This window comes from Rattus rattus, chromosome 1, assembly GCF_011064425.1.
Source record: "Rattus rattus isolate New Zealand chromosome 1, Rrattus_CSIRO_v1, whole genome shotgun sequence".
NCBI classification, from domain to species: Eukaryota; Metazoa; Chordata; class Mammalia; order Rodentia; family Muridae; genus Rattus; species Rattus rattus.
Genome location: NC_046154.1, coordinates 250,224,286 through 250,249,774, shown reverse-complemented (window position 1 = coordinate 250,249,774; position 25,489 = coordinate 250,224,286). Strand labels below are relative to the sequence as shown.

At 46.9% G+C, this 25,489-nt stretch overlaps 1 protein-coding gene across 1 annotated transcript in view; it reads left to right on the top strand.

The window, feature by feature from the left end:
- The window catches only part of Enthd1 (ENTH domain containing 1), a 115,849-nt gene that overhangs the window by 79,769 nt on the left and 10,591 nt on the right, over positions 1-25,489 (top strand). Inside the window, exon 6 of the mRNA XM_032890885.1 lies at positions 12,571-12,993. Within this exon, the coding sequence (XP_032746776.1) occupies positions 12,571-12,993 (423 nt within the window). The remainder of the gene's footprint in view (positions 1-12,570; positions 12,994-25,489) is intronic.

Sequence of the window (25,489 nt, the reverse complement as noted above, 5' to 3'; positions counted from 1 at the left end):
ACTGTATATGGAAGAGATGGCCTCCCACATCCACTGCAGTCCAGATGTAGACGCAATCAAAGTGTCCATCGTGGAGGGGTGGACACAGAAAGTGTGGCCCGTGTGCACACTGGAATGATCTTGTCCCCAGCAGCAGGGTGGATGAACTTGTGTTGTGTTGCTTCGTCGAAAAGGCCAGGTACCACAGAATAAACCACACATGATTCCACACACACATGGAGTCTTCCAAAGCAGAAGGAATTCAGAGGCAGTTCCTGGGGTGTGGAAATGTTGGTCAGAAGTAATGACGTAATGACATGCCACTGGGAGGAGGTGGCCCTGAAGACCCACTGTGCAGCATGGAGTCTGTGTAAATAACAATGTAACGTTTGACAGTTTCTAAGGGAGGAGAGCTTAAACACCTACCGAATGATAGTGCCTGAGGCGGTAGACATTTAATTAGCTTCATTTAACTTCACATTGTATCTCTAGACCAAAAATCACATGGTATAATGTAGACATTCGCAGTTCCTGTGTTAGCTTTATAAGCATGGATGTGCTGGTATGGAAGGGTGGAGTACATCTGTGGACCAGGGCGCAGCTGATACAGAGCTGAAGACCGGAAGAAATGCTGACCCGAGTGAGCCTTGGTAACAGCCACAGGACAAGGAGTGAGCTGAGAGGACGGCCTGACCCTCCAAGATGAGGCTGACGGAAGGACTGGGCACAGCCCAGTGCAGGTCAGCTGGTTAGCATTCTGGGACGCCAGGGCAGCTTAGTTTAAGGTCTGTCTTTCCCTGTGCTCAGAGAAGATCAACTGCTAAAAAACAAGCGGGACAGGTCGTGTTGACAGAGGTGCCTGAAGACAGCAGTGAGGGTTTGGGATTGTGTGTGAGGGGAGCTAAAAGACCAGCCAAAGGCCAGGTCTCTCCTGATGCTCCATTTGACACAGACAATGAGGTTACAGTGGTTTGCATCTTCCAGCCGGAACTCCAGGTGCGAGGTAATCTACAAAGGGTTAAAGTCAGGAGGTGCAGAGACGGAGGAAGATGTCTCAGGCCTGGGACCCCAGCAAGGGAACCGCAGTAGAAGGCCAGGTCTCGTCAGCTCTAACTGTCAGCGTGACACAGCCTGGAGTCACCCGAGAAGGAAACCTCAGTTGAGGAATTCGCCTAGGTCACACTGACCCCTGGGCATGTCTGCAGGGGGCTTGTCTTGATTGGCTTAGTTGACGCAAGTGGGCCCAGCCCACTGTGGGCAGATAGTGTGAGTGTCATTAGAAAGTCAGCAGTGAGCTGGGAAGCAGCATTCTCCCTAGTTCACGCTTCATACTTTGGCTTGTGTTCCTGCCTGGACCTCCCTCAGCGATGGACGGGGATGTAGAAGTGTAAGCCAAAACAAATCCTTTCCTCCACTATGAAGCTAAAGCAGATCTCAAGGTCACCTTAAAGGACTCTCAGATTCACTCCACTAGAGGGAGAACTTGGGGAGGAGCTGTCACAGGGCCATAGTAGCCAGAGCAGCTACCATCAGCAGAGGGACAATGACAGTGACCAGGAGAGAAAGAGACAGACACCACCATCACTTGTGTGCTTTCTCTGTTCTGACACCCATAGGACAGAACAATAGGGACAAGAAGAGGTCACACAGATCTCAAGATGAGTGGGGAAAGAAGGCGTAGAGGAGAGGGCACAGGAGCATGTGGGACCTCACGTGCACAGAGGCCACGGGGCTGGAGGAGCCAGGCTTCAGTCAGAGCGATGCTGGGCCCACTCTCGGCCAGCATGGCGCTCAGCCCCGCTGCTGGATTTCTCCCCATTGATCTCTGCACCTGTCTTTCAGCTCCTACTTCCTGAATCCACTGACTCATTAAAAATCCTTCCAGTTTTAAGTTTTAGGTATTCTATTTGGATTCTTTACTGAATAATCTACTTCCTCTCAGTTTTATAATCTTTACTCTCCACTCATCTTTCTGAAAGATTTTTCTCTTCTCAGCCGGTGTCTCTGGTGTTTCGTCTCCATGCTTAACAATCGCAGTGTCTGAGGTATTTTCTGGGCTGTGCTTCCTCTGTACACATTCTATCTGCAAAGTGCTATTTCGTGAATGAAAATATGTAGAGGGTGCTGCATCGAGAGAGAATAAGCAAAACACAGATAAGCCATGGAACAGCGCTGCAAGCCATTCAAGAAAGATGTGAGCAAAGAGCTGTAGGAATGAGATCCTGCAGCAGTCTGCCTGGGGAAGGGGCTGGTTCATATCGTCTCTGGAAGTCAGTAAGGTGGTCCCAGATGGACATTCTCTCAGGATAATGTTGATGGCTTTAATGGGAGCCTCCTTGGCTTAGTTTGAATAAGAGTGCAGTCGTGGTTCTTATGAACTAACGTCTCTTCTTCATTCACAGAGTAAATGGTATTTAAAGACTGGTTGCTATGCTATAAACCTACCCAAGATTTTTGCTTGCCGTTGAAGTAAAAAAGCTAATTCTTGAGATGCATGCCTAACTGGGAAAAGGTTGGAGAGTTACCATTCTGTGTCTTATCACGGTCATCCAGAGTGCGCCCTGCTCTGCATCTCAGAAGTCACCCCTGAGGACCTGTGGGCACAGGCCACACACGGTACCTGAAGTCTACCAGAGCAGGGCTTGTACACGGTCTCATCACTTCCAGGGAGAGCCATGGCCAGGGCTGTGTGTTCACTGCCTCAGCTGGTGCCTAATGACTGCTCTCTGTACCTGGGAGTGTTTCCCTTGGGCTAGGCACAGTTTAAAGTATTTTGTAATCTAAAATAATTTAATTCTGACTAGAATTAAACCTCTGACCCAATTTAGTGTGAATTTTCCCTCTTCTGGAGTCACCGTTTGTCACTGTCAGTCTTCCTTGCGGTCACTGTCGTGTACCTGCTTATCTCCTGGGGCTGGGGGGCTGCCTGCAGCATAGGGTGACCTTTACGTGGCATATATCAGCTTTCATTTCTCCGGAGCCTTAGACACGGACTGTGAGACGGGCTGGCCTTGATCACCAGCCTCACAGAGGCCTTCATCCTCCTTTTCTACATCTGCGGTCCAGTGAAGGAACGAGTGATGTTTTTATTACCAGTGATCCTCAGCTCTACATAAAACCTGGTAGTGAGCACTGCGTGCCTTTTTTATCATCCGCTCACCACACTCCGTTCTCAAGGCATGGAAGCTGTTACCACCCCACTTGAAGCTTTTCAGAAGTCTTTTTCTGTGTGTCCTGCTCTCGGTCTCCTTGTCAGGGCAGGGCCACCACGCCAGGCTTATTCTGAAAGAAGCAGCCTGTGAAGACATCTCAGGACTACAGTGTCCACCATGTTTCTTCCTTCACACTTGGTTTAATGGTAGCTGTTGGATGGGGTCATGCAGCTTTTCCACACTCAGCACAGACCCTAAGGAGCCACTAGCTATTCCAGTATAGAATTGTTTAGGATTTTGCGCATGCACCACAAGGAAAAAACCCACTAAGATTATTTTCGTATCATGCATATGATTTAACATTTACATGCAATATCCATTTTAGGTTAATAGCTTGCCTATTTTAAACCCATATATTAGTAAGCAGTTTACATCACTCCTGTGTTAATAATTTGTAACTGTGGCCTCTTAGCAAAACGACCTCATTATTATCTTCACATCCTGTTTCCTCTGATTAATTTAATTACCAAAAGGGGAAAAATCCTTCAGTTACGCCTTTTTAAACTACAGAAAGCTGTATCTTGGCATCCATCTTCAGTCATGTCTGCCAGCGCTCTCCTTTGTAGCTGTAATTGGATCCTATGTGTCAGACCAACAAGAGAGCGGAGCACAGAGCTGGCTCTGTTGGACTAGAACGCCCATTATTAGATTTATAATAACAAATACATAATAACACGCAACGATTATAGTCCCTAGAACAAACCCGCAGAACTACTGAGAAATGAAAAGGGGCGTCAGCGGGGGATGGGGGTGTTCCTGTCTGTCAGCGAGTCTCTTCACTCGGAACCAACCTGAAGGCTCTGTCAGGATGATCCCACACTGGCCAAACTCAACTGGTAAAACCCTGCCTGACCCAATCAGCCTGGTCTCTTTGAAAGGCACAGAGGCATGTTGCTGGGTTTGGTTTTTGGCATGTTCATGTTGGTCTGTAAGGATTCAGCCTGGTGTCCTCCACAGAGAACGCGCTGTCCTGAAGGATAAGCATCAGTCCTAAGGTGACCGCCTCTCAGGGCCCCCTTTTGTAGTAATCAGGTATAATGGCAGGTGACTAAGGCAGGCCAGTGCCATCTCATGATTAATACTAAACCTCCTATTGAGGAATCAGCTGGATAGATGCTGGAGAGAAGGCTCTGACATTCAGCTTTAAATTGAAAGAAAATGAGAAACCAGATAAAGCCAGGCAACCAAATTAATTCACTCAGAACCCCTCCCCGCCTTTTCAGTGGAACTCACAGAAATTCTCTCCTGGAAAAGATTGGGAAGCCTTCTGGAACAATCACATAGTTGTGTTCAAATATAGAAAGGCAGGACCAGCGCTCTACCCCAGCAGAGCCCTCTCGGTTTTGAGAGCTTTAGAAAAAAAAATCCCTGAATGCTGTCCATTCTTCATGCATTCAGCAGTCATCTCCCCAAGCCTTCTTCCCAGGAGATGATGAACAGGCTCAGACACAGAGGAACCGGCTTGATCCTGCTCACATGCCCTCTATCTTATGGCTAAACAGTGATCCTGAGGTAAAACTGAGGTATGAGGCAGTTACAGACGCACGCACATATCCGGGGCATAGGATTGTTGGTAAAGGAAAATCCAGTACAGCTGAATCAACCAACTTCCTTTGTCCCTCCCTCGGTTCTCCAAGGCAGCAGGATATTGAATTCATGAATTTGGCATGTAATCCTCTGCCCTTGAATCCCGTGTGATCCTGAATAAGGCCCTGAATATCTCGGTGTCTCCGGGTCATGTGTATGAAGGACTGCATCAGGATATCTTTCTTCCTTCCCTTGGCTCTGGAGATGATTTTGTTAGTGACCAGATCATTGGGACAGCAGTGACAATCAGACACTCCTCCAGTTCAATAGGGTTTACACTCCGAGGGGTGTCATTATACTGGAGGTGACAGATCTGTACACAAGGAATTAGACGGAGTTAGAAACAACACATTTGTTTAGTGCTGTGATCCCTGAGCTTAGGATGCTGCCTGACACATCCTCATACTTAATACGTGTTTGTCAAACAAATGGATACATTTGAAATAATGAGATTGGCTAAAGAAAAGTCAGTATTCATACAGCGCTCATTATGCAATAATGAGTAAGGCAAACAGATTCATTTTAACTTGGAAAGTTAAAAAAATTTAACAAGTAAGAAATTGGATTGGGCCTTGAAAAATTAAATCATCTTTGTTAGAGTGGGAAAGAATCCTGCAGGCTGAGGCACGCTCACGCGCAAAGGCCTGGGCCCATCTAAGGGACGCCAACCTGGAAAGTGGTGATCCTTAGCCAGAGTGGAGGCTTCGCACTGGGAGGTCGTGGAATGCAAGGGCAGGAGAGCACCACTGTTTGCCACCACTGAGCCACCGTTTTACAAGGGTAGGGATGCACATGCAGAGCCGGAGGACCAGTCACGCTGGTGCGCTGTGTGGCGTGGACAAGCAGGCAGATGGGAAGAGCCAGAGACTGGTCTGAGGGATATCGAGGGCTATGTCGGCAGAGGTAGCGATCAAGGACAGGAAGTCGGGGTGGGAAGCAGCAGAGCTCAGCAGAGACCATGGTTAAAACGTGAACGGACTGCGGACAGACCACCCTAGTTCTAGCAAGGCCAGCAGCAGTGATGCCTTACTGTGGTCAGAAAAAGCAAAGTGTCAAAATACACTGGCAACATTTCAGAGGGAAAGCAGGCTGGGGAAGACGACCGGAAGGCTGCCTGGAGGATAGGAGGAGAGCAAAGTCCCTGCAGGTGACTAAGGAACAAGCTTCTGAAAGTGCCCCGATGTCTGTTTCCTTCCTCCCAACTCCTGCATATCAGGCAAGAGGTCCACAGGCCTGGCCTTCTCCTGCCTTTCTGGAGGTAGCCCCTCCCCTCTCCGCCTCACACTAATAACTGATAACACCGAATAGCTTGTGGCTGCCCTGCTGATGGGACATGGATGCCATTAACAGCTTTCTTTCTTTGCTGAAGTTCCATTTACTCGGGCACTCTCCCATCTTCCGCTCGGCTCTGACTTCTACTGTGTTTGTATTGCTGGATGCTTGGCCTACTTAGTGTCCCTCCAGAGTCCTACTCCAGCCCACGGTAAATAGCAGGTATCAATTAGCTGGCCCTCTCTCCCTCCATTGCTCACTCCTGCCTTTCCCCGTTCCTGCCTCGTTATTTTTCATGGTACGTGCTATCAGATACAGAGCTCTCCTTACACTAGACCAACACTCGGCCCCTGAGCTGAATCCCAGCCCCCAAAGTGTTGCTCGTGTGAGCATTCCTGATTTTCAGTTTCACATACAGCATGTTTTGATGGCCCATGAAGCTGACGTCAGGGAGAGGCACACTAGGGACTAGTTAAATTTAACAGACCTTTGGGTTTCTTCTCTATGCAAAAGCATCCTGTAGGCTGTGAGGTCAGAACACAGGAACTTCATATATGATCAGCACTATACTGTATGTAATTAAATAAAACAATGAGTTCACAGAGGCACACTGTCATTTCAGAAAAGGCAAGGATTAGGGTGAAGGGTTGCCTGTGGAAATAGCTTGTAGAAGCAGTAATTGTTTGGGGTGGGTCTTGTGGTGTTGGTAGGGTTTGAATCAGTAAAGCAGGAGGGTTAGCTGGTGAGTGAAAGAGACACTGGGAGCAGGAGTCGAGTCAGCCTGAGAACGCAGCACAGGGCCTGGCTACAGGTTGTTTCTGGGTATGCGGCAGGCAAGCCATGGAGAGCCAAACTCATGGGATGCGGAGTTGGTCACTGGCATAGGAGGGGACTTCCAGATACAAACTATAAATAACTAAAGAGTGGTTATAGAGAATTAAGTTAGCATAGAAGGGGAGGGAATGTAGAATTGGGCTGATCTACTGTAGCATCTTCAGAACACTTCCACCTTCTGTTCAAGCAAATGTTCTTCTTTTTAAGATAGTGTGCTGTACATTTGAAATCTTTTTTTTCAAGCATCCTACTGACTGAGCTGTTTCCCCAGACATCAACTGGACTCTTGTATATCGAATTGTTCAGTCCACTGACTACATTACCAGGTTGGGGGCTGAGGCTAGGGCTCAGTAGAAGAGTGCTTGCCTAACATAGATGAGACCCTAAGTTCAATTCCCAACATAGTTAAAAACAAACAAGCTACTAGTTTAATAAAAGTCCAAGCAGCCAGTTTGCAGTTTTCTTTCTAGATTACCAGGAAAGGGGTGGATAAAAATAGAAGGACTTTGCTCTATTTAGTTGTTTTGTCAAATTTTAAAATATTTATTTATTTACTTTGGTTCTTTGAGGTAGGGTGTCATGTAGCCCAGCTCAAGGTTGGCCTTGAACTCTTGATTTTCCTGCCTCCAAATCCTAGATGCCTGACAGGGCTTGCATCATGAGCCTCTACACCCTGCCATTTCATTGAATTCTTAAGCATGTGTTTAATTTTTAGCTTTCGTACTAAGTATTAACATGGCATCTAGAGTCTCTACCCATGCCAATGCTGGTGTTTGGGTTGAATGTTCTTAAGATATCTTCAAAGCATTGCCATTCTGGGCTGGTTTACATACCACTGCATTTGAAAATAATTTCATTACATAAAGAGCAAAATATTTTCCCAAATACAATGGAGTGTCAAGGGAAATATTTAAATAAAATCCCCTTTAAGGAGTACTTTAAAGCAAATATAGTAACATATACATACTTTCTGAAATACCATGACTCTGGTTTCCTGCTAGGATATATTAGTACTTCTAACAAAACCTTTTACCAACTAAATATAACTGGGTCATATGCTAATTAGTAATATTTCAAAAGAGGTTATTTTCATCCACCAATTTTCTGTTTCCTTTCGTTATTATGAAGTTGTTAAACTGTGTTAAATTTAGAAAACAGAAGCATTACCTTCTTATTGGTTCTTGGGTCTGGGTTTTTCCTTCCATTGCAAAGACATTGATTGAGTACATCCTGCAGGACTGGCACTGCTGGATGCTGGGACACAGAGACAACTCAGGGTGCTGGAGTCCAGCTGGGCCGGGGCTTGAATGAAGGAGTGCACTGCTTCAGTTGCTCACCAGGCGCCATCAGTCTTTGGTAGTGGAGGGCAAAGTAAGACAAGGCCAAGACAGAAAGGCCAGGGCAGGCATTGAAGAGACAGTGGTGCTTGAGTTGAATTTTCAAAGATAGAAGAAGCCAGACATTGCAGTAGAAGGCTGGAATCGCAGCACTCAAGAGACAGGGGCAGGAGGACCTTGAATTCTAGGTCATCCTCAACTAGAGTCAGACTTTGTCTCAAACCCCCCAAAAGTAAAGCAACATAAATAAATTTCCCTCTCAATCTCTCTCTCTCTCTAAATATGTGTGTGTGTGTATGCACACATATATCCATATCCATATATACATATCAATACAGATGATATATAATACAGATTATATACTATAACAATACTATATAATATTATATATTAATATATAGCATATATTTACCTTTTAAAGCAGAATGTGACTGGATACTATATTTCCACTCATGAGCCTTGTTGAATTATGAGACCTAGGAAAGCTTAGGATTTTGTTTCTGGCACTTTGCTTTGGAAAACAAGCCTTGTGGGAAATTCCTGTCAAGTTGTTTTAGCTTGTATTCTTACTCCTAAGACTAGAATACACAGAATTAATTACAGAGTATGAAAAACTTTTTAAAAATGGATTCTCGAAGTTGACGCTTAAGCCATCTTAACAATGTCTCCAAACACTTAAGAGACAGGTGATTTGGTCTCCTAACGAATCTAGCTGGACAGCTTAGTTCAGATCACAAAGTTAACAATGGGTTACATTAACCTTAAAACAAACTTTCTACCAGCCTGTTGAAGGCAGAGCTTACACTTTCCGGGTATAAAAGGCAGAAGGGAAGTTTATCTTCCCTTAGTTTTCATGCCACACAGATAGTTGAAAATGTTGCAAAAATCCTTGAAAATGTATCACCAGGAGGAATGGAGTGCATTGAGCATGGCTCTCTGCTGACTCAGTCTGCTTCTCCTATGTCCCATGTGTCCTTGTCTCTTCCGAGGGCGGGCATTCCTTCAGCTCCAGCAGCACTGGCCTCATCCAAAGTGAGGCCATCTTCATCAGTCCCCAGACCACGCTTGATCACCCTGGAGATCCTGTTCACTTGTGTCTAGGGATCTTCCAGAGTGAAGCCAGAAGTCAGGAGCGCAGCTCGTACAGAAAGACGACCTGAGATCCTTCACAAACCTGCCATTTTGTCAGCCTGCGCCTTAAGGTTTCAATGATGGAGCTGCCCTGTCAGGGTTCATCTCCAGGTGTTTCCATGCTGCCCTGTCGCCCAGCGTGGAGTTCTCTGAGGGCTTGGGCTTTCTTTTCTCTTCCTCTTTTCTTTTTTTCTTCTTAATCTTCTGCAAGTTCCAATCCTCCTTTGGGAACTGACTGTGGTCTTGCCCTTGCCCTCAGCTGTGCCTACAGTACTCACCGGTGGGCTCAGTCACGTAGATCGCTTCTATGCCACGGCGTCAGAGACAGTCCACAAAAGCCACGTTAGCTACTTGGTCCTTGGTCTCGGCTGTGATAAAATGGATGCACTTCTGGTTCTCCGTTGTTCTGGTGCAGCTGTCCTGAGAGAAAGCACCGCTTCCCCAGAAGCAGATGTGCAGCCCCATGACAGCTCTGATAGCTTCGTCGATTTTGAGTCTACATGAATTGTGAGCTTTACAGTTTTGAGAACTGCTCGCAAAGCTTTTTGTGCTTCTCTTCATCTCCTGCCAGTCCAGTGAAGAGTTCTGATTCTTGATCAAATCCTTCCTGATAACTTTCAAATTTTTGCTTTGCTGCAACATTTCCTGGGCAAGATGTAGGGGGAGATCCTCGGAACCCACCACTGTTCTAATGAAATTTGGATACTCAGGGACTAACTCCTCACAGTTTCCCATGATGAAAACTGTGTATGTACAACTTGGCGGCCTTTTCCTTTCTGTTTTCAAACAGATGAAAAGGAATGTGGGACAAGAGAAGGGCTGGGGATTCCAGCTGCCCTTCAGCAGACAATGCTGTTCCACATGTTCTTCCCAACCATTGCGTGAGCTCTTGTAGAACTCGCCATATTCTTCCTCAGGGTGTCAGTGCAAACAGGCTTTGTTTCACTTAGCTCCTGATCAATGCACTTTTCCTTAATCTTCTTCTCATCACGATCCTTTTCTCCTTTTTCATTAGAACCATACATTATCTATATCTTCTTATTCTTTCTCTCCCTCTTCATCTCCTTTTCTTCAGCCTCATCATCACTGACTTCCTCCTCTCATTTCTTCTCCACAGAGAATAACGGAGTAGTGAATAAACTGGGAATGTTTCCTCATGATCTCTTCTATTCTCCTTTCCTCCAGATACTTGGGCTTGGTTTTCTTTTACATGTAAGGTAACCTCTGTTCCATGGCCCATTGGTTCGCTGTGTCGGTCTTCACTCTGAATGATGTCCCCGCTGAGGCTTCCCAGGCATCCTGCCCATCGCCATCCTGCTTGGCGATCACAGCCACTTTCTCAGCAACAAAACAGGCAGAGTAAAAGACAACACCAAACTGGCCAGGCATCGAGACATCTGCTCCAGCCTGCAAGGCCTCCATGATGGCTTTGGTGCTAGACTAGCAATAGTGCCAAGGTTATTGATCAAGTTGCCTTGGTCATCCCAGTTCCAGTATCCGTAATAGCGAGGGTTTGGTCTTGTTTGCTGGGGATGAGATTAACATGCAGGTCCTTCCCAGAATGATAACCAGGATCTGTCAAACTTTCATCACTAATCTTAGCCAGAGCATCTGATGAATTTGAAATGAGCTCCCTCAGAAAAATCTTTGTTCAAATAGAAAGCATTGATAATCAAGGACACTAACTGGAAAAATTTTGCCTTAAAGGGAAAAGTCTTAACCTTTTCCTCCTCCATTGGTTAGTCTTGGGTCTGGGTTTATTAATCCCTCTGGTTGAGAGTAAGGCCACTACCACAATTAAAGCTAAATTTGATGCAAGCTTCAATTAAACACTAGCCAGGAGGATGGAATCTGGCCAGGTTCAAACTTGGGTTCCACAGAAATGGCCACGGGTCATGTTTTGCAGGGCCTTAAAAAGGCAAAACCACCACAGGGCCACCGTATTTCCCATCAGGTCCAATCAGGGGCAAGCATATATCCTGAGACACTTCCTGCCTGTGTCCCTCCCACCTACATCCTACCAAGGGCAAGTGTACACCCTGACATATTTCCTGCCCATGCACCTCCCTCCCACATGTGATCAAGCACATCCTGTGCTGATGGGTCAGCACACTTGTTTGGGGGTGGGGAGCATAAACAGGAGCCTGTAGCATTTAGCTCTGGTTCTGTGTGGTCTCCCAGGGTTCTAGGGGGTCTTTCCTGAGTGACCACACAGGAGCCATGACCTGCTGCACAATGGCAGTGAAGCAACTAATAGAAGGTTCTGGTATTTTCTAATTCTAGGTAAATGCCAGAAGTTCTTCTCCAGTCTCTGAAGGTTCTGAGGGACCGTGTGTTCATTCTGACGACATACTGTACTTCGTGATGTATAGAATCACCTAATGGTGAACTCTGAGCCTCTTTCTCCCTGGTAGAAGTGCCAGAGAATACACACGTGCCCTCCCACTATGTTATGGTTCTAATTTCATCGATCTCTTAAGAAACAATTTTATTCCTTTCCATAGCCAAGTTAGGATGAGGCTCTGAGAACAGTCCCTCACGTCGTGGGCTGGGATCCAGTCCCATCTAGAAATTCAGTCTAGACCCCAGATATGTGGGGTCAGGCAGAGGTCATGACCCAGGTCCATCTGCACTTTTGGTTCTTTACTCTGCCTCAGCCGCTTCTGTTCATGATGCCAGGTCTGTCCCGGGCTCCCATGGTGCCGTTGTGTGTTAGTGTCTACTGACAGAATGGACAGAGCGTGCATTGTAGGAACTGTCAGAGCAGCTCTGGAAGAGAGCCTGTTGTCCTCACACAGACAAAAGATTCATTGGAAGGATGCTGCCCCGTGAAGTGCTTCAGATGTACCTCCTGGGAGAGATGAAGGTTTCATAAGGATAGGAAGATGCATATTTTGTCTAGTTTATCTTGTAAAGGATGAAGGTTTGAAAGTACCAAAAATATAGTGGCTCAGAGGCAGATCAGTGGGTGACGGGAGAAATACTTAAAGGGAAATATTTGAAATTTTCCGTGCCTTGTGTTTTAGTCCCACTGAGCGAGGGAGAGAGAAGGCAGCCACCAAATGACTAAGGCATCAGTTATAGCTCGAGGGTACTTGAAATAGAACATACCAGCCTAGCAGGAAAGCAGAGGACTAAATAGGAAAGATCCTATTTATTAAAATGGATTTGAAATGGAATGTTTCGGTTTTAATTTGGGGCCACTTGCTATTTTACAGAAGCTGTGTCTACTCCCCCAGAAAAAAGCCCATCGATGCAGACAAATATGAGTTTAGGCAAGAAATTGGAGAAAGCCATTGCAAATACTATCACAGAAAGTCCCCCACAAACTCCTCAGGAAAAGCAGACGGCTGCAGGAAGCTTTGACATGCCAGCGCCTTTACAAGCATTTTGGCCGTCAGGTAAAGACGAGTTCATCAGCCTGGGTTTGAGGATGTCCAAGTCTGAGTCCATGTTCCACAACCAGTCCTCTGTGGAAACACTCTTCGTCTCACCCGCATTCAAAGCCGTTAGCCCACGGAACAAGACCAGTAAGGACCTCCAGACACCTGCACAGCGCAGCATCTGCCAGATGGAAGATGGGAACCTCAAGCCTTTAGCCATGTGGGGTGAGTGCACCCCCAAACAAGCCAATGAAACAGGTGAGAATGCTCTGCAGAGCCATTCTGTGTCCTCTCGCCTTCTCTCCTTGTCTCTTCTCACTCTTGGTCAATCCTATTAGAACACAGGCACTCAAGCAAGTGCTTGATCGAGTATATTACCATCAGTTCTAAAAAATTTCTGTGTAAACCGGATTAGATGTTACTGGCATTAACTGAGGCTTCCAGTTAGACATGTAGGTAACTTATGAAGGGATTGTGTGCAAAAGACGTGGGTTTTTTATGTGTGCAGGCATATGTGTGCACAGTTACGTGTACATTCTTTAAGGCTCTATACCATTGCACCAGTGGGGCAAGGGACTGTGTCCTTTCTCTGTTTTTACATCAAGGAGCTGGGCAGAGCAGGACATACCTGGTACCCCAGCTCCCTGGAGCCAAGGAAGGGGATTGAGTTCAAGGTAAGCGGGACTGCATGATGAACCCTTGCGTAAGACAAAATGGAATGAAATGGGCCGCAGTATTGATTTAGACCCCGGGATAGAGGGTCAAGCTCGGCTGTTGACTGCAGCCATTAAATCTTGCATCATGCAATTATGCTTTCTTTTTCAAAGTTAATTGGTAAAACAAAATGTTTGTGCATGAATTTTTCAAAAACACGGTGGTGGTTTTGTTGATGATTCTATATGATAATGCTTACCAACACATATAAATTCAAAGGTTTTCAATATAAGTCTTTTAAACTGCTTCAAACACAAATCAAAGATGCATATAGACAAAAATATTGTCAGCCAGCATGTAAAACTGCATATTAATAAAAACGGCAGAAGCCATGTGCAGGGGTTAAATGAATTGACCTTGGTATCAAGGGTAGTGAATTACGGAAGAATCTCTTTGAGAAAAAGATTTCAAGGATCACTCTATTTAAACCGTTTTGGTACTGACTAACCTAAAGGTGGTAAAACTGAGTCTTAGGATTGGCAAGATGGCTCAGCAGGTGACAATGTATGTTTGATACCCAGGCCCCACACAGGAAGCAGAGCACCTACTACTCCACATGTTCTCTTTTGACTCTCATGCTCACCATGGCACAAGTGTGCATGCATACACATGGATGGATGGATGGGTGGATGGATGGATGGATGGGTGGATGGATGGATGGGATGGATGGGTGGATGGATGGATGGATGGGGATGGATGGATGGATGGATGGATGGATGGATGGATGGATGGTGGGTGGATGGATGGTGGATGGATGGATGGGTGGGTGGGTGGGTGGGTGGATGGATGGATGGATGGATGGATGGGTGGATGGGTGGATGGTGGGTGGGGTGGGTGGGATGGGTGGATGGGTGGGTGGATGGATGGGTGGATGGATGGATGGGTGGGTGGATGGATGGATGGGTGGGTGGATGGATGGATGGGTGGATGGATGGGTGGGTGGATGGATGGAGGTGGATGGATGGATGGATGGGTGGGTGGGTGGATGGATGGATGGATGGATGGATGGATGGATGGATAGATGTGTCAAATTCACTTTCCTTCTGAGACTGCCTGCAGTGGAAGCCACCTAGCACCGTGCTTTGGTGGCCTCTGACATGACTGTCCTCTGAGAAACTGCTATGGTTATAATGAAAGTCAATAGACCATCTAACCCACCTCTTCATGCCGGTCTAAAAGCTGTGGAACCTGGGGGAATGGAGCCAATAAATGAATTGTACAAAAGTCTCATACAATAACCAACTTTACTCAGAGCATCGGGACAGTTTGTATTCTGAGGACCAGGTGCATACGGCAAAAAATATGTTTTTCATGGAAGCATCTAATTGAATAGCAACATTGAGTACTAAAAAGTAATCTGAAGTAAACTCACTCCTGTCTGCCTCACCTGGGAGGAGCACAAACAGCAGTCCAAGAACAAGCCGTGTTCTGATGAAATTGAGGTCATCAGACTCCTGTCTGTTTTCTTGGAGAGTTCTCACAAGCACTCAGAATTCTCCTCACACACCTCCATTCTCATGGTCATTCCATGACCCAACACACCTCTAATAATATTAAAGCTGAAGATGACTAAAGGCTTGTTTATCAGAAGACCTCCGAGAGAGAAATGCCGTGGGTCTGGACCCCAGGGAGAAGAGCATTTTGATGAGTCCTGGTTGACCTCAGTCATTCCCCCTCTTGGGTAAGAAGTGGGTCCCCAGCCTCAGTGGGCTTTGGCGACAGTTTGAGTTTGGGGTTCCAAAGTATCTCAAAGCCCAAAGAGACTCCAGGCCAGTGAGGGAACAAGAAGCCACAGGGAAGGGATTCTTTATCTCTGCAAGTGCATGCGGCAAAGCTGTGCTCCCAGCGAGAAACTAAAGCGGGGGAGCTTCTTAGAAACCAGCAAGCTAAGCAGAGCCTCTGACGACGTCTGAGGCCAGGAGACAGACAGCATTCCAGGCAGATGCTCCTCTCTCATTCAGCTGGGCCCTGGGGACCTGACAGACTGTGCACTCAGAGCCACACTCCAGGAAGGACACTAGAAACAGCACTGCCCTTCATGCAGAAAATCCACGCAGTCTAGAATGCAGTGGCTGCCTCAGCTTCCGGTTGGCATCCAGAAGACAGACCCTTTTGTGAAAGCTGCTATAATTTTTGATAAAAAGCTTTCATCAAGTCATTTCTATCTGTGTCACAAGGGCTCAGTGGAAATTTTAAAGTTGAAAAATAGAGTCCTGAAATTAAGACTCTGGGGATCTGCTGCTCTGTGTGGTCTAGCAGGCATGGCCAGCCTTTGATACTGTCAAACAACACTGTCACCTGCAAAGTTTACACTCAAGAACCAAGGCGGGTGCCACCAGCAAAGCGGGACTATCTTGGACCCACTAGCAATACAGTGACATAGAGGCTTTTTAATATTTAAAAGCTTAGGCCTTTCAGCTAGGGCAGTCTCCCAGCTACTCTAATCCTGGCACTGTGTCCTGCCGTGTGGACAGCTCTGCCTCTCAGCTCCTTTCAGCTCTGTCTGTGGAATCTCTCTTGTCTTTCCTCTCCTAGCATTGCTCTCTGCCCAGAAGAGCCAGCCTCTACTTCCTGCCCAGCTATTGGTCCTTAGCTCTTTATTACAGCCAATCAGGGAGAACTTTAGGCCGCCTTAGGCATGTGAGGAAGAATGAATATTTACAAAATATGAGACCAGTGATGGGCCATAGAAATAACAGTGCCAAGATCCAGCCAGTATTTAGCTCTCGGCCAGTGCAGAATTAACAACTGAATATACAGAGACACGCCTTCACACAATGTGCCCCAACACACCGGAAAAGCTCACAGAACTTTCATATGTCGAGTAAGTTCATGATCTTTATTAGGGCTGGTTTCATGCATGACCACAGCTATGCACAGACACATGCAGCTTAGACCATGTGTTTGAAGTCCCTGGTAGAGCAACAGGGGAGAGTTCAGTGAACAGAACAGTAGTGGGGTGTGAAGGAAATCTTAGGGAAGACTGGGGTGGCTGAACCCATAAACTGTGTATAAATTCTGCCCAAATCTTTGGTTAATTACTAACTAAACTCATAGTGAGACCACAGTGTAGCCCTTGGTACTGTGTACAGAGTACCCTCCAAGCCCTGCTGGAAGCCAAAAGAAAGGAAAGTCTTTAGCTTCTGTCCACTTTATGGGTGACAGTTTAAAGAGTCAGGCAAGTTGTCTGTCTACAGGAATGAGAGCAGTGTCCAGAGGCCGTCATAGGATCAAGAGGCTCTGCAGACATACACTGCAGTGTTTTAAATGTCTGACATGGACCTGGAGGCGTGGCTCAGTGCCTAAGAGAATGTGGTGCTCTTGCAGAGGACCCAAGGTCAGTGTCCAGCAGCTACACAGGGTACCTCACAGCACCCCGTAACTCCAGCTGCAACGGATCCAGGGCTGTCTTTTGGACTCTACAGACACCCTCACTCACATGCATAAACACACACAATTAATAATAAATACATAAATAAATAAATTTCCAGACACTTGAAGAAGTAGGAAAATGTGAGCTATAATAACAACATAGAAGAAGTTACTAGAAGGTGACCATGATGACAGAGATATTGTGATTAGCAGACGAGTTCACGAAGCAGCCATTAAAAATGTATTGAAGAACTCAACCTGACATGCTGGAGAACGCTTCAATATGTAGCACTCATGAGACTAGGCAAGAGGATAGCGAGTTCAAGGCTAGTCTAGACTACAGAGTGAGGTTTTTGAGGGTAGCCTTGCTGGCACAGCAGGGCGCTATCTCAACAAACAACATAATATCGTAGTCCAGGACTTTCAGTGTCACAGTGAATGCACAGGAGGAGTCTCAGAAGAGGACACTCTGAAAACGAGATGCCAGCTCACACACGGGACAGAGAGCAAAACCCGACAGCCAGAAATTCGTATCTACAGAAACACAGTTTAAATGAATTTAAAAAAGTATTCGAGGACAGAAACTTAATTCATGATCAAGAAATCTGTAAAATATATATATATAAAGGTGAGGAAATTTTTTACGAATAGAATCTATAACTTGAATCTACAAAAATGATGAGTCTTGGAAATGACGAATATCTGAGGAAATATAAAATCCTGTTCTCACTGAAAAAGCATATGTAGAAAATATACATGCAGAAATGTAATCTGTATTTTTTGTGTTTAAAACACACATAGAAATAATTTAGCATCACAGTATAAAGAGCGTGGAGTCCATGGGATAACACCATTCAATGAAGTCCTCACTTTGCACAGAATATTACACTATTCACCCTAACTCGTGGAAGGGTAAACGTGTATTTAATCACACTTTGAAAGAGGAGAGCACGGGCTGGCCGGAGGGGGGCGGGGCCTCAGCAGGGATCTGAATTTGGTTTCATCGTCCACATCAGGCGGCTCAGAGCTGCTGGTTGTCTCTGGGAGATCTGACTTCCCTAGGCCTCCATGAGAATCTGCACCCATGTACACACAGCCACACCCAGGCACACTCAGGCACGTCGTTTAGAATAAGTGGTAAGTCTTTAAAAAAGAAAGGGGAAAGTGCAGATCTGGGTGTGGTGGTCTAAACCTGTAACCCAGCACTCTAGAGGCAGAGGCAGAGGATTAAGAGTTCAAAGTCAGCCTGGGGAATGCAGCAAGACCTTATCTTATAAAACTAAGGGATGGAGATCTGGCCCAGGATAGACACTTGCTGGGGGTGCAGAAAGCCCAGGTTCTAATCCCAGTACCACAGGAAAGAAGAAAGGACAATTAATTTATAATACTAAAGCTATATTTAATACAAAAGAAAGAAGGGGGCTGGAGAGACGGCTCAGCGGCTAAGAGCACTGACTGCTCTTCCAGAGGGCCTGAGTTCAGTTTCTAGCAACCACATGGTGGCTCACAACCATCTGTAATGGGATCTGGCGCCCTCTTCTGGCCTGCACGCATACATGAAGGCAGAATGCTGTATATATAATAAATTTTTTTAAAAAGAAAGAAAGACAAAAATCAAACAAATGGGACAAAATAGTGGATCTGGGATGTCAGCCTAAACGGTAATGTCTGCTGTGTGAGCCCGAGGACCTGAATTTTATCTCCAGCAGCCACACAAAAAGCTAGGCGTGCTAGGCCCTTACAGTCCCGGGCTAGGGAGGTGAGATAGGATTCCCCCGGGCAAAATGTCTAGTTAGACTAGTGATTGGCAAACTCTAAGTTCAACAAAATGTCCCGGCTCAAAAACTCAAGCGAGGAACAATAAAGACACCCCCCGCCCCGTCAGCCTCTGGCCTCTCGTAAATACAAGCACAAGTGTGTGGGCACCCACGCTCACATTCACCCTCACCATGCAAATATAAAATCCAACAATAACGTCCAAAACCCTAAAATTTGAAGTGTATGTTCTTCAGATACAATGAGATTAAGTTAGAAAACTGTAATAAAATTCTCAGAAGAACCCTAAATGCTATCTGTGGGACAAAGAGGAAACTGAAGGTTAAGTGAGGAAATATTTCCAACAACAAGTACCTGATAACAAAAGGACAGTAACAGGGAGTGGGGGTGTAGCTCAGTGGGAATGCACTTGCTTACCCTGTTTGAGTCCCAGGTTCAATCCCCAGCCGTGGGGAGTAGGGTGTGGAGAGAGGAGAGAGGGAATAGCTACCGGTCCTGTAAATCCCAGCTTCAAAGGACTGTAATAGAGTATTATATCATACTCCTTAGTTGAAATGGCTAAGGTGGTAAGTGACTGAAAATGACCCGAGATGACCTTTGTGTTTGTCAAAGATAGATTCGGGGACATGTGTGTGTGTGTTTCCATGCGAAAGGTGCATGTTATAATATATGCATATACATGCCTATGTTAAAGGCATATATTATATATACACAATACATATTAGGGAAATGCATATATACACAGACATACATACCCGAGTATGTTACCAGAAACGTCTTAGAAGCAGTGCCTCAGTCCTGTGTAGCTTTCCTGGTACACTGTGAGGGAGAGACACCAGCCTTCCTCCTGTCCTTCCTGAACACTGACAGACCATCACCCCACCGTTTCATGAGCCGATCTGTTGCCCAGGTCTGACAAACAATGCAAGAAAAGTAGATTAGAGAACATCGTAGATTAACCTCAGACGCAGAAATTCTTAAGATGCTAGCAAATTGAGCCCAAGACGGAAAAGTGTGTCCCCCAGTGCGACTCTTCTCAGAGCTGCGGCGTCGGCCTGACGTTTGAAAATGAGTCTGTGCCATCCGCTGCATTAATAGAATAAGATTTAAGATGATATAATTATCTTGATTCGTGTAGAAAATTGATACAATTCTACATTCAATTATGATTATAAAAAATGTAAGCAAATTAGGAATAAAAAGGAACTTCCCTCAAAGCTGATAACGAGCGTATTTTAAAATTCGGCTGCAGACATAATTAATGATGAAAGCCAGTGCTGTTCTGACTGCTTCAGAAGGAGGGACGCGCGCTTCCTGCACCACTTTTCTTAAGCAGCGTGTTAGAGGGCCTGGTGCGGAAGTAGGCCGTAAGAAGAGAGAGAGGGCGGGAATACTGGGAAGGAAAAGAGAGCATTGCCTTTGTCCAACGATAATATGATTCCTTGTGAAGAAAATTCACCCACACACCCAAAAGGACATAAGGTCACCATACAAAATGAATGACAACCAGGTGCTGCTCAGGGGCTGCCTGGGCAACAGAACGGAGGTCTGTCTCCAGGCAAAATAGAAATTGTGCTACTGGGGGCTGGAGAGATGGCTCAGCGGGGTTAAGAGCACTGACTGCTCTTCCAGAGGTCCTGAGTTCAATTCCAGCAACCACATGGTGGCTCACAACCATCTGTAATGGGATCTGATGCCCTCTTCTGGTGTGTCTGAAGACAGCTACAGTGTACTTATATATAATAAATGAATAAATCTTTAAAAAAAAAAAAGAATCGTGCTACTGTCCACCAACCCTGGACAGTTAAAACTAAAGAGACCGGAAAGATGGCTTAACACTTAAAACCCTGCCCTGCCCTTGCAGAGGGCCAAAGGTCCCTTTCCAGAACCCATGTTGGGTAGCTTCCAACTGCCTGTGACACTAGCCCCAGGGGACCCAGTGCCATCTTCTCGCCTCCTCAGGTGCCTGCTCACCTCTGACCCCCACGTGTGCATATATGCGCCCCAGCCACCACATATCTCACACACACACACACACACACACACACACACACACACACACACTTTTTAAAAATAACCAAAAGCAAAGGAGCCGTATATTTCCATCAGCACTTTAAAAAATCTTGCACTGTAAATACTCGGAAGCAGGACACAGAGTGCATGACTTGAGGGAACAGGAGCGTGGGCCTCAGAGTGTGAGACTTCCACAGCTGTTGGACTGCAGGCCCTGGGTGGAGGCCCTGGCCGTCAGTCAGGGTGACTGGCTGACTAGCGACAGAGTTAATCTGTCCGCCGGTGCCGCAGTGGTACTTAATCTGCCTGCTCCGTTTCTTCCCTGACTCTTACTTATAATCTATATTTGATTTCTTTAAAAATTCATTCGGACCTTAATTTCTCTTTCCAATTTTGTTAATAGAAGAGAGAGATGGATAGGTAGGTGATAGATGGAGAGGTAGATAATATATTTATATGACATTGATAAATTTTACACTTACTGCAAATTGTTAAAACATCTCTGCTACTAAGTTAGCACTAAATTATGTTTGTGTTGGTTTTTACTTTAAGTTAATGCATCTGTCTGTCTATCTACCTATCATGGATGTGTATGTGTGTGTGCATGTGTACATGTGTGTATGTGTGTGTGCATGTGTTGTGTATGTGTGTGTGCATGTGTTCATATGTGCATGTATGCATGTGTGCGTGTGTGTGTGCATGTATGCATGTGTGAATGTGTGAATGTGTGCATGTGCGCATGTGTGTATGTGTGTGCATGTGTTCATATGTGCATGTGTGCGTGTGTGCATGTGTGTGTGCATGTATGCATGTGTGAATGTGTGAATGTGTGCATGTGCGCATGTGTGTATGTGTGTGCATGTGTTCATATGTGCATGTGTGCGTGTGCGTGTGCATGTATGCATGTGTGAATGTATGAATGTGTGCATGTGTATATGTGTGTGTGCATGCGTGTGTGAATGTGTACATGTGCATGTGTGCATGTGTGAATGTGCCACAGCTCAATTATGGAGGTCAGAGGACAAACTGTAGAAGTCGTTTCTCTTTTTGTACTGTGTGGGTCCCAGGGATAGGACTCAGCTCATCCAGCTTGGCAGTAGGTGCCTTACCCACTGAGCCGTCTCAACAGCCCAGAGAGCCCTGGTAGAAGAGACACTGAATCTGATAAAGACAGCAGAGTTCTCAGTGCTGGAGAGACTGGGGACCAAACCAAACACCTTACACCTCACCAGGAAACCTAAGGAGGGCTCCCGATAGGCAGAACAGCAGGTCCTGTGACAGCGTGAGTTCTAGAGCCAGAACGTCTGGGTTTATGACCCCAGTTCTGCTGCAGCTCACAGTGTAGTAACTGGGTGAGGCACCTGGCCCTTCTGTATGTTAGTGCCTTGTCTGTGGGACAGATAATGACGGCTTTGCTACATGGAGTTCACAGAAGCAAAGCCCTCTGTGGGGGACGTGCTACTCAGCACACGCAGTCGCTGCTGCTGTTACTCAGATGCACGCCTTGGGCCGCTCCTCACCCCAGGATCTGTCTGTTGTCATCCTTCTCATACCTTCTCACCAGTACACACCTGTCATAGCTGGGGTTTCTGTCGCTGTAATGGAACACCATGACCAAAAGCAACTTGGAGATGAAAGGGTTTTATTTCAGCGTACACTTCCAGGTCACCGTCCATCACTGTGGGAAGTCAGGGCAGGAACCTGGAAGCAGGAGCTGATGCAGAAACCATAAAGGAGCGTTTATTACTGACTTTGCTCATCATGGCTCGCTCAGCCTGCTTTCTTATAGAACCCAGGACCACCAGCCCAGCGACGGCCCCACCCTCAATGGGCTGGACCTTCCCTTAGGGGTCACTAATTGAGAAAATGCCTTACAGCCAGAACCTATGGAGGTGTTTCCTCAATAGAGGTTCCCTGCTTTCAGATAGCTCTAGTTTGTGTCAAGTTGACATAAAGCTAGCCCTCACAACACCGTGCTCCCAGAAGAAGGCGTTCCCACTGTGGAATTGTACAGAGATGTAACTGAACACAGAGGTTCTGGAAAGCTCCCGATCGTTCCCCACGAAGCAGCCATTCGGCTGTGGGTTGATTGCCAATTCTTTCACAGACAGAACAAATAGCCCTCCAAGCCCTGAGCAGCGGGGCTTCTGCCTCTCCGCAGCCCGTGTTCTCTGGTCAGATATGTCTGCTTCATCCTCTGGTGCAGTTCCCTCTTGCTGGCATTCAGCCACCCACCCCTGCCCCATTCACCCCGTCTATCCTTCCAAGAGCATCCCAAACATGTGTCCTTGGGATGTAGATGCTCCAGCGCATGATCTCCCTCCTGTCTTCCATGACACCTTCTGTTGCTCTTACTAAACACTAGCTACATACAGACTCATTGGGTGCGTCCCTCCCCAGCTAGAATGCAAGAAGGAGCCCCGCCTGCCCAGTTTATGGTCATCCACCATCACCAGGCCCAGTACCCTGTATGCAGTAGGTGTTAGTGTTTCCTAAGTGAACTAGAACCAGCTTAGAAATGGCAGAAATGGTGCAGGCTCACGAGAAATACAGAAGGGGATGCTGGTGCATTAAGCCAGAGGGACCGGAGCCTGAGGGGTAGGTCAAGCAGATTGAACTTGAGGACTTGAGAGATGACTCAGCAGTTATGAGCCTGTACTGCTGTCACAGAAGACCTACGCTTGGTTCCTAGCACCCACTCCTAACTACTGAGTAATCCTAGTTCAGACTAGAGTTCACAGTGATTCCAGTTCGGGGTGACTAGAGACGCAGAGGAGGAGGTGCAGGAGGTAGCCAGAGGCATGATCCTGGGAAGTTGGACCTGAAGGAAAGGGAAGTGCCTTTGTGCAGGCAAGAGGCTGTTTCCCCCTGGACTGCTTGCTATTTTGAGGCTGTGAGCCTATGTGTGGCCAGCTGCCTAAGTCCCAGCCTCAGTTCCTTCTCGCTGGGATGGGGTGGAGGGAGGGGACCTGTAGTGGCAACTTTGACTGGCAACTTGACAGGATCTAGAATCACCCAGGAGACAGACCTCTGGGCTCTGAGGGACTTTAGAGATCGGGTTAGTTGAAGTGGAAAGACCTACCCTACTGTGGGCAGCAGTGCTTCCTGGGTTGGATCCTGGACTGAAAGGGAGCAGAACACCAGCATCCGACACGTTCTGATTCCTGACTAGGTCTACAGTGTGGTGACAGCACCAATAACGTAACCGAAGACTCCTGCCGAGCCTAGGAAGGGTTTGGAACAGTTAGAGCAATGAGTGCCTCCTGGCAGGCGAAGCTGAGGAAACAGTGGTCCTGCAGCAGCAAACACCCATGCCCTCTGCTTCACAGAGCTCTGTTCTCTAGGAACTGCAGCCTGGGTGCAGGATGAGAGATGGAGAACTAACTCTCACCGGGTCAGGACGAGGCCATGACAAGACCTCTGGCCGCAGCCTGTGACTGGGAAGAATGCAGCCTGCAGTCAGGCTTCAGGAGCTTCTGGCTGCAGTGGCAGTAAAGGACAGTAACTGCAGCCCAGGCCACACAGCGCTGCTGGAGTGCAAGTTAGCAGATGAGGCCGAAAGCACAGGGGTTGCCTGGGAATGACTGGGGGGGAATCTGAGGAGAAAGGAGACAGTGGACACTGGGCAAGCACAAAGGGGCCGCTGGTCCTGCAGCCTCAGCGGGGCTCCTGTGACTGTTGAAGGATGATGGGAGGGCAGGATGGGAGCAAGGAGTAAAGCGATTTGGGACTGAGACTTGAGAGCAGGGCAGTTCTGAATACTCACTTGTTCTAGGTAGCTGAAGGTCACAGCCATTGAGGAATTCAGGAAAGGAGTCTGGGTGGACAGCTCATCTCCAAAGACTACACTAGGGGATAGAGAATGAGGAAGCTCTTCTGACTTTCCAAAGTCTCTATGTGAAGGGTCCTTGTAACTGAACAAATTCAAAGGCACTTGCACATGCATGTCTTGGTGACCCTGTGTAGATGGAGGCGCCACCCACACCCCTCTATACTCCCCTGATGTCAGCTCCTGATCCTTGGTACTGAAGAGGGAGCCCTGGGCAGCCCACTGCCTCACCTCATCCATTTTGTTACTCTCTGTAGCTCAGACTACTTACTGTGTTCTGTCATCATGTCTCCTTATCACCCTAAACAGATGGGGAACGATGTGGTCACCCCCTGCTCACAAGTCACAGCTGCCTGCTGGATGGTCTTTCTAGACCTAAACAGCCGGCCCTGATGCGGGACAGCAGTGCTGTCTGCTCTGGCCTCAGATTGCTTCTGTCTTTGGTCAACAGTTAGTTCTGTGCAGTTCTCTGCAGGTTCCCCCCTGCTGGTGAGATATCCAAACGGGCACAGCAGACCGTGAACTGTAAAAGCCTCAGAGACAGGAAAAAAAAAATTTTTTAAACTGAGGAAATGTGGTGCTAGGGAGATGGTTCAGCGGGTAAGAACACCTGCCTGCCGCACAAGCGTCAGGACCTGAGTTCAAATCCCTAGCACCAGAGTAAAAAGCTGGGCATGGCCTCCTTCACTGCACTCTCAGCACTGGGGCAGCAGAGATAGGAGGATCTCTGGGCTCTCTGTCCAGCCAGCCTAGGCTGATTGGTGACTCCAAGGTCAGTGAGAGACTCTGACTCAGAAAATGAGACGGAGCAGCTGAGAGGCCACATGAGCACACACACTAACGCGTGCATGACACACTAAGCATATACGTCAGTGAACTTATATCTTCCCAGAGTTGTGCAGCTGCCCACATTCCAGAACACTTCTCTTCCCTCAGAAGCCCTGTGCCGGTGAGCAGGCTCTTTGCGGTCTTTCCCGAGCTGCTGACTACCACCAAACCTCTCTATGCCTCTGCTGCCCCAATGCTGCCTTTTCTAGACATTTCACAGAC